General features: G+C 39.5%; 1 protein-coding gene across 1 annotated transcript in view; it reads right to left on the bottom strand.

Moving 5' to 3' along the window:
* LOC135226888 (uncharacterized) overlaps window positions 1-15,276 on the bottom strand; it is a gene marked incomplete at its 3' end in the record, with an annotated part of 85,307 nt that overhangs the window by 49,954 nt on the left and 20,077 nt on the right. Inside the window, 1 exon segment of the mRNA XM_064266579.1 lies at window positions 6,661-6,751. Coding sequence (XP_064122649.1) covers window positions 6,661-6,751 — 91 coding nt within the window.

Raw genomic sequence — 15,276 nt, forward strand, 5'->3', positions numbered from 1 at the left:
AGTGAGGCATTTGTTGACTGAATGCCCCACTTATAGCACAGAAAGAAACAGATATCTGTTTGAGGCTCGAGGTGAGGATGGCAGGTTCATCCTTGCCAAGATTCTTGGACATGATGTGTCGTACAATGCAAGTGACATTTTTAGATTTATTTCAGAAGCAGGTCTTCTGAAAGTTATTTAACTTTTACAATGACATTTTTTTTATGATTTTAATTGAATATACTTTTATTCTTTATTTATAATAAACGATATCGGCGTCAATGACCTTCGATGTCAGGATGCCCGAAAACTTCCATTCATTCATTCATTCCCAATATCTCCCCTATTTCTGCTACCAAACCACGCAGTTCATATATACTTCTGTTAAACTCTTGCATAGACTTATCCATCCTATCAACTACCTCTTACTACTCAGTTTCCTTCCCACTGAGGTTTCACCCATATATGCTATAAGTATTATTCATTCCCTCAAAGTCATCCGCATTACACACTTTATCAACTGTTTGCACCCTGCCACTAATACCCTTATCATGCCATTCACACTTCTTCCTTCCATTTCCTTTCTCTACACTCTTCCAATTTCTTCCATACTCAACCAACACTAACTGCCGATCTTCCAGACCCATTTGTTCACTGACACTCGGCTCATACTTATTCACCCTCAACCATTCACTCATCACATTATCCTGAACATACTGCCACATACTAGAGGACCCACCCAACTGAACCCCCTTAACACCTAGTTTCCCATTCCCAGCCTGATTCATCCTCTCTTGCCTACACACACTCGCTACATGACTTTCCATTCCACATTCGGCGCACTTCGCACGCTGTTCTTTACACATCCTAGCATAGTGCCCATTCATTCCACAGTTGCTGCAAACCACATACATATGGGTACCCTGACATCCACTAGCTATATGCCCTATCTGTCCACACTTGTAACATTTAATATCCCTATCCTTCTTACGCTCACTCACTAAATGGCCTGTTTGTCCAAACCCGAAGCACATTCCTAACGCTCACTGACATTCATTCTTCTTATGCCCTGATTTCCCACATCTATAACATTTCTGCTCTCGCTCACAGCTAACTGACCCTAATCTTCCGACCCTCACACTCCTATCTCTCGTAGGTTTCACCATACTTACATTACTTGCTCTAATGCTCCTATCAACCACTTGCTCTGCCATTCTCCTTGGCCCTTCTAAAATTGCCTCCCTGTAGCTCTTAAACTCAGGCATACCCTTATTTACTTCGGTCCTGAAGCTGACACTTCTACTCTCTTTCATACACTTATCCAGCTCGTAATCCCCAACCATCTCTAAAAATGTCATTCCACGTTAATCTCTCATTCGTCCATCTCATTTTCTCCTTACGTTACAGATTTGTAAACTCATACACACTCTCAGGCACAGTCGCCAACAACTTCCTCACTAGCTCTTTACACTCATTTATCCCTTCGTCCCCAAAATTTTCCTAGCTAATGTTTCCAACCTGCACACATACATTGACAGCGACTCACCAACTTTCATTCTGGCCTCTTCAAAATCATGTTTTCTATTATATCTAACACAACTCTTTATCCTCTGCCTGTTCCACAATCCAGGCTTTCACACACTCATATGGCACATTCCCTACACTCATCATTACTCCATAAATACTCAACAGAAATCCCGTCAAGAAGTTACCTAACTTTCTCGCCCAAACTCTCTTGTTATCCCCATACTTAGCCACTAATACTTCTCATATTCCTTAAAAAAGTCCCCTATATCCCTACTACCTTATTCCTCACATTGTGCACATCGGGGTACCTCTCTCATATACACCGCCTTTCGCACTTCCTGCTCACTCTCACTCTCACTTTTGCTACTTCCATTCTGATCCCTCTTAACCTTTTCTGAATACAATGAATCAACTTCCAGTCTAACATCTATGCTCTTGATTACACTCTTCTTACCCTGTCCATCATCCTTACTAGCCTTCTTTCCCTTAGTCTACTTCTTTTCCTCAGCCCCCTTCTTATTCTTGTCCTCAGGTTTATCCTAATCCTGTGTCTTCCCCTTCTTTCCTTTACTTATCACAACCAAATCACCTTCATCACTCGTGCTCTCATTCATTCGCTCTTCCACTTTCTTTACCACTCCTGGCCCGTCACAAGACCCAGTAGGCCTACCTCCTACTGCTCCCTCTCCCGTGAATCCCTTCATCATCTGCACTGCATTCATCATTACACCATTTTCTCAACCATGCTCTTTTCTGCTCCTTTCACCTCTTTTTACATTTCCACTCGTACTCCTTAGCATTTCTCTCACGTCCTCTAACTTGCTCTTTAGCTCCTCACACTCTACCCTCAACATCTCATTCTCTTCTTCCACTCTTTCCTTAGCTTCCCTCAACAACTGCAACTCCTCCTTCAGCCTCTCCACTTCAGTCAGACCTTCCATACTCATTTTCTTCACCAGTCACACAACTCACTACACCAATCGTCCTGCAGCCACCACACCAGCAGTCCCTGTTCAGGCGGCAAAAATTTCTGTGTCGGGATCACACACAAAGCAACAAAACAAGCAAATCTCCCCACAGTTACTTTAGTCTTTGACTCGAACTTCCCTCTGCCACACTTTCCTCTTCACGTTACTAATTACATGCAGGACAGTTAGCATACCGAACACAGAACACCCAAAACACCAACACATGTACTCACCTCAGACTCCAGATACTCAGGGCTAGGCTGTGCTGTCCGTTGGATATAGGCTAGTCGAGACACAGCAACCACCGAGAATTTCACTACCCAAGAGAGACAAACACCATAACTGTACAACAACTCAAAAAATAAACACCCCAGTCACCGTGCAAACAAACACCAACAGCTCGAAAACAACAAAACAAATCATATGCCAACTCCAACCCAGCACAACAAACTGCCAACACCAACACTGTCCCCAACTGCCAACTCAGACACCAAATGCACAACCAACCTCTTCAACTTCACCACAACCAGACAGACACACGCACAACAACTTTACAACATCAAAAACAACCAAATCACACAACCTCTCAACTGACCATCAGTGAATAAGACCGCTGCCAAACCAACTCTTTAGTATGACTCTATGACTTCACAGACTTCCTCACTTCTTCTGACTCTTGCCATAACAGATAATACCCACACTCTTATGCCCACCATCCAACCACTCCCATTCATCCCTCCACCAATTTTGCTCTCTCTCTCTCTCTCTCTCTCTCTCTCTCTCTCTCTCTCTCTCACCCTCAAAAGACGTCAAAGACTCAATTTAAACTACCATTATCACTCCTCCATAGAGGTAAATAAATTAACCTCCAAATAGCACTCAACCCACCTTGTTGTAAGGTGGAGGGCAAAGGACCTGAATGGGGCAAAATAGGATCTCACCCTTTCATTATCCATTGCAGTGATGTTGATCAACATGATTATGAGGAACCATGAAAAGATTAACTTAAGACACTGCATGCAATAGAAATTTTGAACAAAATATTTATATTTTTCCTTTTATTGTAGTTTCTTGGGTCTCCCCAATTATACGGTTAGACTTTATTCAGGCCCAACCTTATTTTGTGGGAGAAGAAGGGGATTTAATAGTTGTTCTTGATAAGAAAAGTTCCTTCCCGTGGATGGAGCATTACTCTGGAACATAGAGGTAGAGGATTTTGGACTGGCCCGTCATTTGTAGAGAAAAGTGAAAAATTATTGCCCAGGAAGCCAAGCTACAAAAAAAGAGAGATAAGTATTGCAGATATTAATTGTTTTGGCAAATTGAACTGAGAGACTGATGGTATTAGGGGGCAACTTTAAGTCTACAAGTCGGCTGGTGACTGTGTCTCGGGTAGTATTAGTGAGTCAGTATAAAGTGGTCACAATAGAATGTCCTAAGTAAGTCGTCCAGCACTTGGAAATCAACTCCATCTGTGCATTAAACAACTAAAGGAAACATCATGGGATAATCACCAGAATTTAAATGCAATTGCAGATTAACTCATAGATAGGATTGACAAATGGCCGTTAAGCTTAGATTCCTAGATTATCCTCGAATTAGAATTATACCCTAGAGGGGCTTGGCAGCATCAGCAGGGAGTTCTCCAGTTGGATGGGAAGCAAATGACTACGTAGGGTCTTTCCAGTTGTGATGATAATGAGTGTGCACCAGGTTTGTTTGTAGATCATAAAATGAATATAGAATTTAGGCCAAAGGCCAAACACTGGGTCCTACGAGGTCATTCAGCTCTAAAACGGAAATTGACTGTAAAAGGTTTGAAAGGTGTTACAAGAGGAAAACCTCTCAGTTGCACTATGAATCAATTGTTAGGAGAGAATGGAAAGTAAGATAAAAAAAAAAAGAGAATATGAAAGGAGGTACAATTAAAGGACCGAAAAGGGTAGCAGGTAGGGGCCGAAGGCACGCTGCAAAGAACCTTGAGTAGTGCCTACAGTGTACCGTAAGAGGTGCACTGACTGCCTTAACCCCCTATGGGGATGTGTAGATCATAAACAGTTGATGCTTAAAAAAAAAAAAATGCGTTTTCCTTGCCCTTTGTTGAGAAGCTTTTGTCCAGTGTCAGGTACGGTAAGGATTTCACTGCTCCTGATCTTAAGTTGGCTTAATTAATATCTTGTAATGTCTGTCAGTCAGTCTGTCATTTAATCACGGCCAAAAGGCTGGTCCGATGGACGTGAAACTTGGCAGGGTTATAGGGAGGGCCACTAATATGGTATATAATGGGGTTTCATCCTACCTCCTCCCCCCCAATCCGAAAGGGTTGGGGGTGAGAATGGATTCCCTGAAACGAAGCTGGTTCTGCCTGTAGACTTAGCTACTTTTACGAATTTTTATACACAATTTCTGTATACATATGTTTGCTAGTGTGACTAATCATTCTCAACGATAGCAGTGAAAAGACAGCTTTCATTTCCAGTGATGTGTTGTGCCAATAATAATCTCCCTTGGAGTTAGAAATGGGGCTGCCAAATTTTGAGTGATGATGTCGCTCATTGGCAGCCTTAATTGGGCACAATGTCTTCTTTTACTTGGATAATGTAATGCTTATTGTGATGACCGTAGAGGATGAAATTCCGAGGATCCGCGGGTATATATATATATATATATATATATATATATATATATATATATATATACATATATATATATATATATATATAAATATAATTTCACGCCATTCTGCCCCGCAGCTCTTCAGAATTTCATTCTACTACGGTCCTCCCAATAAGCATTATATTATCCAAGTAAAAGAAGACACTATGCCCAATTAAGGCTGCCAATGAGCGACATCATCACTGTCAAAATACGACAGCCCCATTTTTAGTTCCGAGGGAGATTATTAATGGCACAACACATCACTGGAAATGAAAGCTGTCATTTCACTGCTGTGGAGGTGCCACGTTCACACTGTCCAGTAGTGACAAGATCGGTACCTGAAAGGAACCTGACCGTACCTGCAAAATATTGTCGCCGAGAAACCCCACCGGCATTTGAAGGTGACGTTGCGTGTCGGTCCGGTATAGTTTTTGTTTGTTTGTTTGTTTGTTTGTATGGTGCTTTAACGTTACATTGAACCAGTGGTTATTCAGCAACGGGAACAACGTCTTTACGTGATTTCCGAACCACGTCGAGAGAGTGAGCTTCTATCACCAGAAATACACATCTCCCACCCCTCATTGGAGTGTCCGAGAATCGGACTTGCTTTCACTAAGGTAGCATGCCAACACCATACCGACCACGCCCCTGAGGCTCTTGGTCCGATATAGTGTGAATGGTACAATATAGATCCCAATGAAGAATATTTTGCCGGTCTGGTACTATACGGTTACGTGCAGGTGCATTTACATACGTATAGAGTGAATAGACCGTTATCCCTGTGTGCACACACTTTCTCATTTCTCCCTTTTCAATCTCCTCGTTAGTTTTTTTTTACTTTATTTTTATTTTACCTCAAGTCCCTTCCGTTTAGATATATGAATTTATATATTTGTATACTCAGGCATATGTCCGCTTATGGTGCGTTAATTATATATATATTATTTAATTTTAGGTATATATATATATATATATATATATATATATATATATTATTATTATATATATATATTATATATCTATATATATCTATATATATATATATATAATAATATAGTATATATTATTATATATCATATTATATTTATATATATATATATATATATTATGATATAATATATATATATATATATATATATACATACAAAATGTATGTATGTATGCTCAACAATAAACCGTTTCCACCAAGGGCCAATGCCACATTTATGGTAAAACTTTCATAACAACCTCTTCATAGACCTTTACAGCGGATTCATCATCAGCAAATTGAAGCCACCTACACTTAGGTCATTCACCTCATCTTACACATTCACACTTTAGCTCTTTCACACACACTATCGTCGTCTTTCACTTTCCCCATAACATAACAACATACTTTGATCCACCTTTCTCGTCATCCGTATCCGGTTCCAATATTTTCCTAATCTTCCGCTCAGACCCCTACCTACCCCCTTCCGCGCATCGCGTCATCTCTCATCTTAGCTTAGCAGCATCCTACGTATGCGTTTGGAGAGATAATACTACCTACCTGTAGTTAGTGAATGTTGTGAAGAGAATGCAGGAAGTGTGAGGCAGCATGCGATAATCAGGTACATATGGTTTGCAGATTCGGGTTTCATCTGTGAAGGAAATTAAGAAAAAAATTAAATGGTTCATGTATTTGTTTGTCCTTTTTCTATATTTCTGGTTAAATTTAATTTCTTAATGAGATGAACTGAAATGAAGCACTGAAATAATTTTGTGATTGTTGATCCCATTGCGCATATCCACCATTCGTGTGCATCAGTATCATCGCTGCAGCGATGATCTCTTATCTTGATATGTTTTAGCACACTTTCTGCCGAGACCTTTAAAGTCCCGAATAGAATTTGCGAAATATTCTGTTCTTCTATACGATCTCTCTCTCTCTCTCTCTCTCTCTCTCTCTCTCTCTCTCTCTCTCTCTCTCTCTCTCTCTCTCTCTCTCCATTATTCAGGCGGTTACTGCCAGAACCTGTTTTTCTTAAACTCGCCGATTGCCAAACGACGTTAGTGGCGTAGAAATGTAACCTTCCAGTCACCTTACCTGGAGCCATCAGCATCTTCTTCACAAGTTTCCAGGTTAGAGAAAGAAGCTGGATAGTTAGGAACACGCTTTTTTACTAATGCAGACTGGAAGGTGAAAGTCCTTTTGTGTTGTTTCCAGTGGCGGAACTAGATCATTATGGGCCCTGGCGCAAATTTTTTGAGTAGACCTCTATCATGAAAAGCAAGATTATTTGCCATTGGTTGATTTACCTGTAACTAATGCTCTTAAATAAATCAAAGCACACATTTACATTTATATGGGTGTTTATATATACCTGTATATGCATCTACGTATATTGTATAAACACACAATACTTCTTCTAAGTTTATGTTTCTTGCCATGCTATTTTCAATCGATATAACCGACAGTAGTAGTAGTAGTAGTAGGTGGGATATGCCTTTGAAACGGCTCCCCACTCAGTCGTTCTTGTGCCATCATGCTTCTCAAATAAGTTTTGATCATCTTGAGCTTTGAAAAGGATCGGTCAGCCCTTGCGACAGTAACAGGGATCTTCAGAAATAAAGCTTGAATCCATGACGCTGTTTTCACATATCAATAAAGCATATAGTTTAGAAAATGTAGTCATATTTTCAAGATGTGATCTGAAGTGTTGGCGGAAGGACGACAACTGAACTGGAAATTCTGTAGAAATATCTTCCTTGTGTACTTTATTTAAAATTATGGCTCTATTATATAGGTCATCACCGGATGCAGTAAATAAATTCTTGGGAAAGATTATTTTGAAATTTTAAGCAACATGTCTTAGACATTTAAATCTTTGATTTAGTTGAGCGATCAGTATGTTCAAACAACCATAAAACACATCCCTTTTGAAGTGGTACTCTGGATCCGAAAGTCTTTCATCTGTACACATTCATCAAAATGTTTTTTTTGGCCTTTCTTATATATATAGCGTTTAGGTTGAAACTTTGGCTCAACACCACATTTATTTGAGAGCGTCTCCGCTGCTTCTTTCACTTGTGCATAGCTGTCTCTCCTTTGCATTAGAGAGTCAGCAGAGTTCTTCAGCAAATGAATCGCTTCACCCTGGGAATAACATACCCAAAGAGAATAAGTTCTACATGAGTGCTTTTGCTCTGGCAGTGGTTCTTACCTGGGGGGCGTCAGCAATTTCCAGTGGAGGCGGGAGCCCCAGAGAAAATTTGTTAAAATTCTGTCATTATATTAGTTATTCTCTTAACGAGTGAGGAACTAATATTCAGAAGTTTATGGCAAAGTGCTAAAGTATCGTCTTATAACGTTACTTTCCAGGGGTCTACTACTCTAGTTAGAAGTGCCGCAGTGGCGTGGTCGGTATGGTTTTGGCGTGATACCTCGTTGGCCTCAAGTTCGATTCTCGGGCATTTCATTGAGGTGTGAGAGATGTGTATTTCTGGTGATAGAAGTCCACACTCGACGCGGTTCGGAAGTCACGCAAAGCAGTTGGTCCCGTTGCTGAATAACCACCTGTTCCATGCAACGTAAAAACACTATACAAACAAACTACTCTAGTTATGCTCATTGGGTTGACCAAGTTTTGCAATTATTGACCTCCCTTCTTACCCTCAAAACCCCTTCTCTTTCTCATTTTTTTTTATTTTCCTTTAAATCTGGGAGGGAATTTCACTCATAGATGCAAGGGGGCCGTGAAAGAAAGGACCAACTTTTACAGGGGGCGTGGTAATAAAAAGGTTAAGATCCGCTGCGAGTCTAGCTAGAATTTGAACCTATGCTTTTGGGTTTGATTCACTAAGTTGTCGCTGGAGGTATAAGTTGAGTTTGGCATTACTTAAGGTTCTTTGCAGCGTCCCCGTTGGGCTCTAGCTCCAACCCCCTTTCATTCCTTTTTACCGTACCTCCGTTCATATTCTCTTTCTTCCATCTTACTTTCCACCGTCTCCTAACAGTTGTTTCATAGCGCAACTGCTTTGAGGTTTTCCTCCTTTTACACCTTTCAAACCTTCTTGTTGTCAATTTCCGTTTCAGCGTTGAATGGCTTCATAGGCCCCATCGCTTAGCCTTTGACCTAAATTCTATATTCTTTTCTCTACATTCCAATTGGCACATAACATATTTATATTCTGAAAGACCGTACCTTGCGGATGACTTAAACCCACAAGAGAATTCTTTGTAGTGAACGCTTATGCCCTGGCCCGGAATCGAACCTATGTCTTATGGGTTCGATGCAGAAGTGGAAGGGACTTGTTCACTTACCTGTTTCGGAGGCATAAACTGATTTCAGCTCCGCTGTACTTATTCATGTCGAATCCAGCTTCAGCATTCAGAATCGAAACCAACCCATTTCCACTCTGGTAGGCAAATTTGAAACACCTAGCTCTTAGATGGTAAGTTTTACCAATATTCTTACTTGGTGGCCCTGGGTTTATTTTATTTCTGAACATAGAAACTGAATTCGACAAAAATATATGTAGCAGTGCCGGAGCGAACTTTTATCTCTGGTAACAGCCTTGCGGATCAGTCCCTAACACCTTCGGTCATACCCAAATAGTTTTGGGTCGTCCGAAGGTAAAAGTAAGTTGAATTCAGTATCAACAACAAGGATATGTGGTGGATATGTATATATGTATACTACCTATATAGTTACATCACACATATTCATACATTGTCTCTCTGACATTGCTGTGGCTCATTACTGAACACATCATACTCCTGAAGTTTGTTGCGAATCACCCCCTACCCCCCTAAATAAAGTAAACTGGAATAAAAGAGACTGGGAATCGCCTATTCTAGTTTGTGTCAGAAACTCTTTTTTGCGAAATGATACTGAAATTTGAGAGGCGCTTGAATGTGCGTAAAATTAGTTAGCGAGTAACATTATCATTGTGGATGTTATGGATAAATTATCCTGATCGTCTTGGAAATGACCGTGTGATTCGGGTAGGGAACGCTTTCATTCCTATCTTGGTTCCCATAAGGAAATATTCAAAATCCCAGATAAGACTAAAACAGTTATTACCAGTTCGTTGTAACTTAAAAGCATTGTTTAATAGTATACACAGGGAGTAGCGCTTTATCTGCCACTCGGTATAAACAGTTTGGAGGATTGTTTAGAGTTTCTCACTGACAGCAGACAGACAAGTCTTTACTCGTTCACATAGATATAAGTATTGATAGTTCACACGGAGAATAGGTACATATTTTTCTGTTCGCGCTGACGTTCCACATTTATTTTCCACTCCACTCAGTCTGTGTGATGAAAAAGTTTATGCTGTCATAATTCACACACAAGTTCAAGCTTTTTCCAGAAAATGTTTACCAATCCATGCATTAAAAAAGTAGCTACCAATAAATGGTAACGTTACGAAAGTATTAGCTAATTTACACTGACGTTAGAAAAGTGTTAGTGTAGTGTCTACCAGGTCGCAATGAGGCATGTAAATGTCAAGATCTTGGTGAATGTTAAGTTCCAATGAAACTCAGGTGGAAGTAAATGCTTATCCGACCATCAGTGGATCTGCTTATGTTTGAAGATACATATGAATGACGTCATTCTTGCTTTCAGAGAAATACACAATATTTACCTGCTTGGAACTGTTCTACTTCGAGTTATAAGGAAACAGATCTTTTACATTAAGGCTAAGAAGGAGAAGAAACAAGTAAAAATGCGCCGAAGAAATCGAGTTTTTTGTACAACCAACGTATAGTATGGCTGGATGTAACTCTCGATGTGCTGCAGTATGTACTAAATCTCGGCTACGACCGGAGTGTGCTCAGTTGCTCCCCAGATGTGGTCAAGTGAAGATGCTTCGGCGACGCCTCCGGATTTGGATTCGGCGGTGCCAGGGGCACGATCATCATAACTTTAACCTTAATCAAATCAAAACAACTGAGGGTAGAGGACTGTCATTTGGTATGTTTGATGATTGGAGGGTGGGTGATCAACGCCGCAATTTGCACCTCTCAGTCCCAATTGGATTTGAAGATAGGAGGGGGGACAGAAAAGGCGGGGACTGACAATGTCATCGCAATAGTTTTCTTTTATAGAAAACTACAAGGATAGTGTAGAGGAGAGGCAGTATAGTAAAGAGCTGATTTCTTCCAAAGTTGGCGTAGCTGCAGCTGTAGTTGAACAAATTATGCTCCGATGACTCATATGGGGTGATCCACAATCTTCCTAGAGAGACCTTACATCTTGTTCGGGTTGCCCCAGGTTCCTCAGTGTAAGGCACCTCTAATGTCTACCAGAGAGTTGCTAGTACATCTTCCGGTATATTTTGCATCTTCCAATCTTGGATGGTCTGGGATGCAGCTTAGATATTTGTCGAGCTTATTCTTAAACACATCTACGCTCACTCCTGATATATTCCTCAGATGAGCTGGCAACGCATTGAATAGACGCTGCATTTATCGATGCTGGTGGCGTAGTGGATGAATGTCCTGTGTGCTTTCCTTATTGTTCCTGGTATAGTTTTGGGCACTATTAATCTAGCTCTGCTTGCTCTTTCTGATATTTTTAGCTCCATGATGTTTTCGGCTATTCCTTCTATCTGTTTCCATGCCTGAATTAGCATGTAGCGTTCTCTTCTCCTTTCTAGACTATATAATTTTAAGGATTGTAGTCTTTCCCAGTAGTCAAGATCCTTAACTTCTTCTATTTTAGCTGTAAAGGACCTTTGTACACTCTCTATTTGTGCAATATCCTTTTGATAGTGTGGGTACCACATCATATTGCAATATTCAAGTGGACTACGAACATATGTTTTAGAAAGCATAATCATGTGTTCAGCTTTTCTTGTTTTGAAGTGCCATAACAACCTTCCCATTTTTGCTTTACATTTTGCCAATAGAATTGCTATTTGATCATTGCTTAACATGTTACTATTCATCATCACACCAAGGTCTTTAACTGCTTCCTTATTTGTGATTGTGTTATTATTAGGTCCCCTATATGCATATAGCTTTCCTTCTCTGTCTCCATAATTTATTGATTCAAATTTATCAAAGTTAAATAGCATCCTATCTACCTCTGCCCAATCATATACTTTGTTAAGGTCTCTTTGTAGCGCGTTCCTATCTTCATCACAAATAATTTCTCTACTTATTCTTGTGTCATCGGCGAAACTACTCACTACAGAGAGAGAGAGAGAGAGAGAGAGAGAGAGAGAGAGAGAGAGCATGGAATTGTCAGGAAGGGATTTTGTTTCCCATTTTGTTATATCTATACGTAAAATACTATAATACTTACTGCTGGAAAACCCATTAAATAGGAAGTCCGGGATTGAGTGGTTCAACCTCCCTGGATGATATTAGGAAAATGAGGGTCTATATCGCCTCAGTTTCCATGTCGTATGCAGCTTTTATGACGGTTTTTTTTTTTCTATTTATTTTTTATTTTATTTTTAGGCTATGTCCCATGCCCTTGTCTATCCATTTATTTATATATAGTCCACAGACAAACACACCTAAAACGATTCTCCGTGTAATTTTATTAATTTATTTACATTTTTGTCTGTTTTTTTTTATTGAATTTGTTGATTTGTCTATGTTGTCTAATAACTGATCTCATCTTTCTTTATTTCCTCCTATCATCATCTGTAATTTCTTTCAAATTAACATATTCTTTGGAAGCTTGAATTTCAAGTCAGTGGCCCCTGCAGGCCTGTTATATATCAATATGGTTCATCTGAATGATAATAATAATAATAGTAATTATTTCATTAAAAGTAATGGCTACTTCAGCAGCGTTACACTTGTAGAGATTCTTCTCTATTTTTCGAATAGCGGCTTTTTCCGTGCTACTTAAACAGGCTAGTAGAGCGCCTATAGAGGTCATTGTCAAATACAGGGTCAAGATCGGTGTATATATTTCAATTTTACTGATAAACTATATCATAGTCATCAAAGTAATTCTCTCTCTCTCTCTCTCTCTCTCTCTCTTCTCTCTCTCTCTCTCTCTCTCTCTCTCTCTCTCTCTCTCCTCACAAGAGCTGTCTTGGCTTCCTCCTCTAGGCAAAATTATTAAAGACGTCACTCCCCTCCAACATTGCTACAGTACTTCATTGAATAGTTTCTCGTTGGACGAGTGGTTTTCATGCTCGGCTACCAATCTGGTGATCCGAATTTCGATTCTCGGCTTGGCCAACGTGGGATCAGAGGGATTTATTTCTGTTGATAGAAATTCATTTCTCGATATAAAAGGTTCGGATCCCACAATAAGCTGTAGGTCCCGTTGCTAAGTTACCAATTGGTTCCTAGCCACGTCAAAATATCTAATCCTTCGGGCCAGTCCCAGGAGAGCTGGTGGTCTGGTAAAACTAAGATATACCTAACTTCATTGAATAATTAATTACTGGTCAAACTAACGGCGTCTCATTAATGTTGCATGTCAAGGATGCGCCCAGCAGAACACTTCAGTTACCAATAGGTCACCAGACACAGATGTGTTTCACCTACTGCTTGCCTTTGTTGACAGCTTTAGTGGACCAATATACGTGGACACAGGATCCGGTGATCATCGCGGGATCGTTGATATTGGCAAGATTCGAGCAAATATCGGGGATGTGTTAGCAAAGCCCTGCTTGGGTCTACTCGCATTCACTGGAAGCGATACTACCAGTGTCTTTATGAGGAAAGGAAGATTCTTCCATTCAGAATCATACAGGGGAATGACCAGTATATAAATGCCTATAAGAAACTTGGGGAGACTGATTAAGTTCCTGATGGCGCGTGTGAAGTCCTAGAGGCTCTATGTACGGATTCAAACTAACAAAAATATAAGAGCCAATCATAAGCAAATGCTTCAGCGCCTCAGTAGTGTCCATCCTATACTCTGTTTTTTATCAACTGTCCATCTGCCTGTGTTGTTTTTGTATGGTAACACTGCGTCCCGGGCTTTAGATAGTTACGCTATGTGTAAGTTTTAGGTGAATAAAAGGATATCTGGGCGTACATTTGGAACTGGAAAGTGTTTTAATAATTTACTGTATGCGAATTACACCGTTAATATTCGAAATAGGGTATTGTTAATATTGTTGAATGTAAGCTGAATGTAACTATCTAAAGCCCGGGACGCAGTGTTGCCATACAAAAACACCACAGGCGGATGGACAGATGAAAAAAAACAGAGTATAGTGAATGACCCCCAAAACTTAGAGGATGAAATGAAATTGGACGAGTTTGAATCACCAGTTCTTAGTCATGCAGATGAAAAGTTTTAAGATGTTATTGAATAATGATGAACTTTAATTTCAGTAGTTTTTTAGGTTTACATCTATTAAACAACGCACTATAACACATGAAATTACCTGTAAGTTACAATATATTAACTCAAGTTATGTCCCTTCATTAATTAACTAATGTAGTCTCGGTTTCGGGAATTTTCACTATAGAGAACAAGTAACCTAATTACTTCAACATTCTGCAACTTTTTTTTATTATTCAAACTAGGATGCTCATTCTCGTGTCAAAAAAAGCTAATTAAATGTAAAATATTTATCTATAATAAATATATCATTATTAGAATATCAAAGTTTTTACAAACAAAAATATTTTCTCATACTAATAAAAAAAGTTATTTTTCATTTTTTTATGTTCATATGTAGGGTACATGCAAGATATTCAAACACTATATCATGATGAAAAGTACTTTTCATTTGCTTCATTCTGGTATACAATAAGGTCTACTAAGGGTAAAATATTCTACTTCCAGAAATAGATTTTGTATATAAGTGACAATAAAAAATAAGCTAATTGGCAACTTTGATAACAATTTACAGGTGCTTGCAACCTGAAATATCTTGATTAACAGGACTTTTCTAGAAGCTTAAGCATCAAATTAACTACTGTGCATTTCAGGGACTGCGAGTCATTGTTTTTCTCAAATATCTTTCAAACTAATTATTTGATCGAAATGGTACTTTGATACAGTGTACGAGACACCTCGCCCTAATTTTTGGTAATATAGTGCATTGTCAAATGTGATAGTTAAGGCGTTTACTCTTTACTTACATCGTGTTGTCAAGCATTTCCAGCTTATGCTTTCGAACGGTTCCTTCACGTGTTGAGGGGGTAAAGGATCCTGCCTTCACTCGTGTGAAGGCTGGATCCTGACGGAAC

The sequence above is a fragment of the Macrobrachium nipponense genome, chromosome 15 (genome assembly GCF_015104395.2).
Source record: "Macrobrachium nipponense isolate FS-2020 chromosome 15, ASM1510439v2, whole genome shotgun sequence".
Classification (NCBI taxonomy): domain Eukaryota; kingdom Metazoa; phylum Arthropoda; class Malacostraca; order Decapoda; family Palaemonidae; genus Macrobrachium; species Macrobrachium nipponense.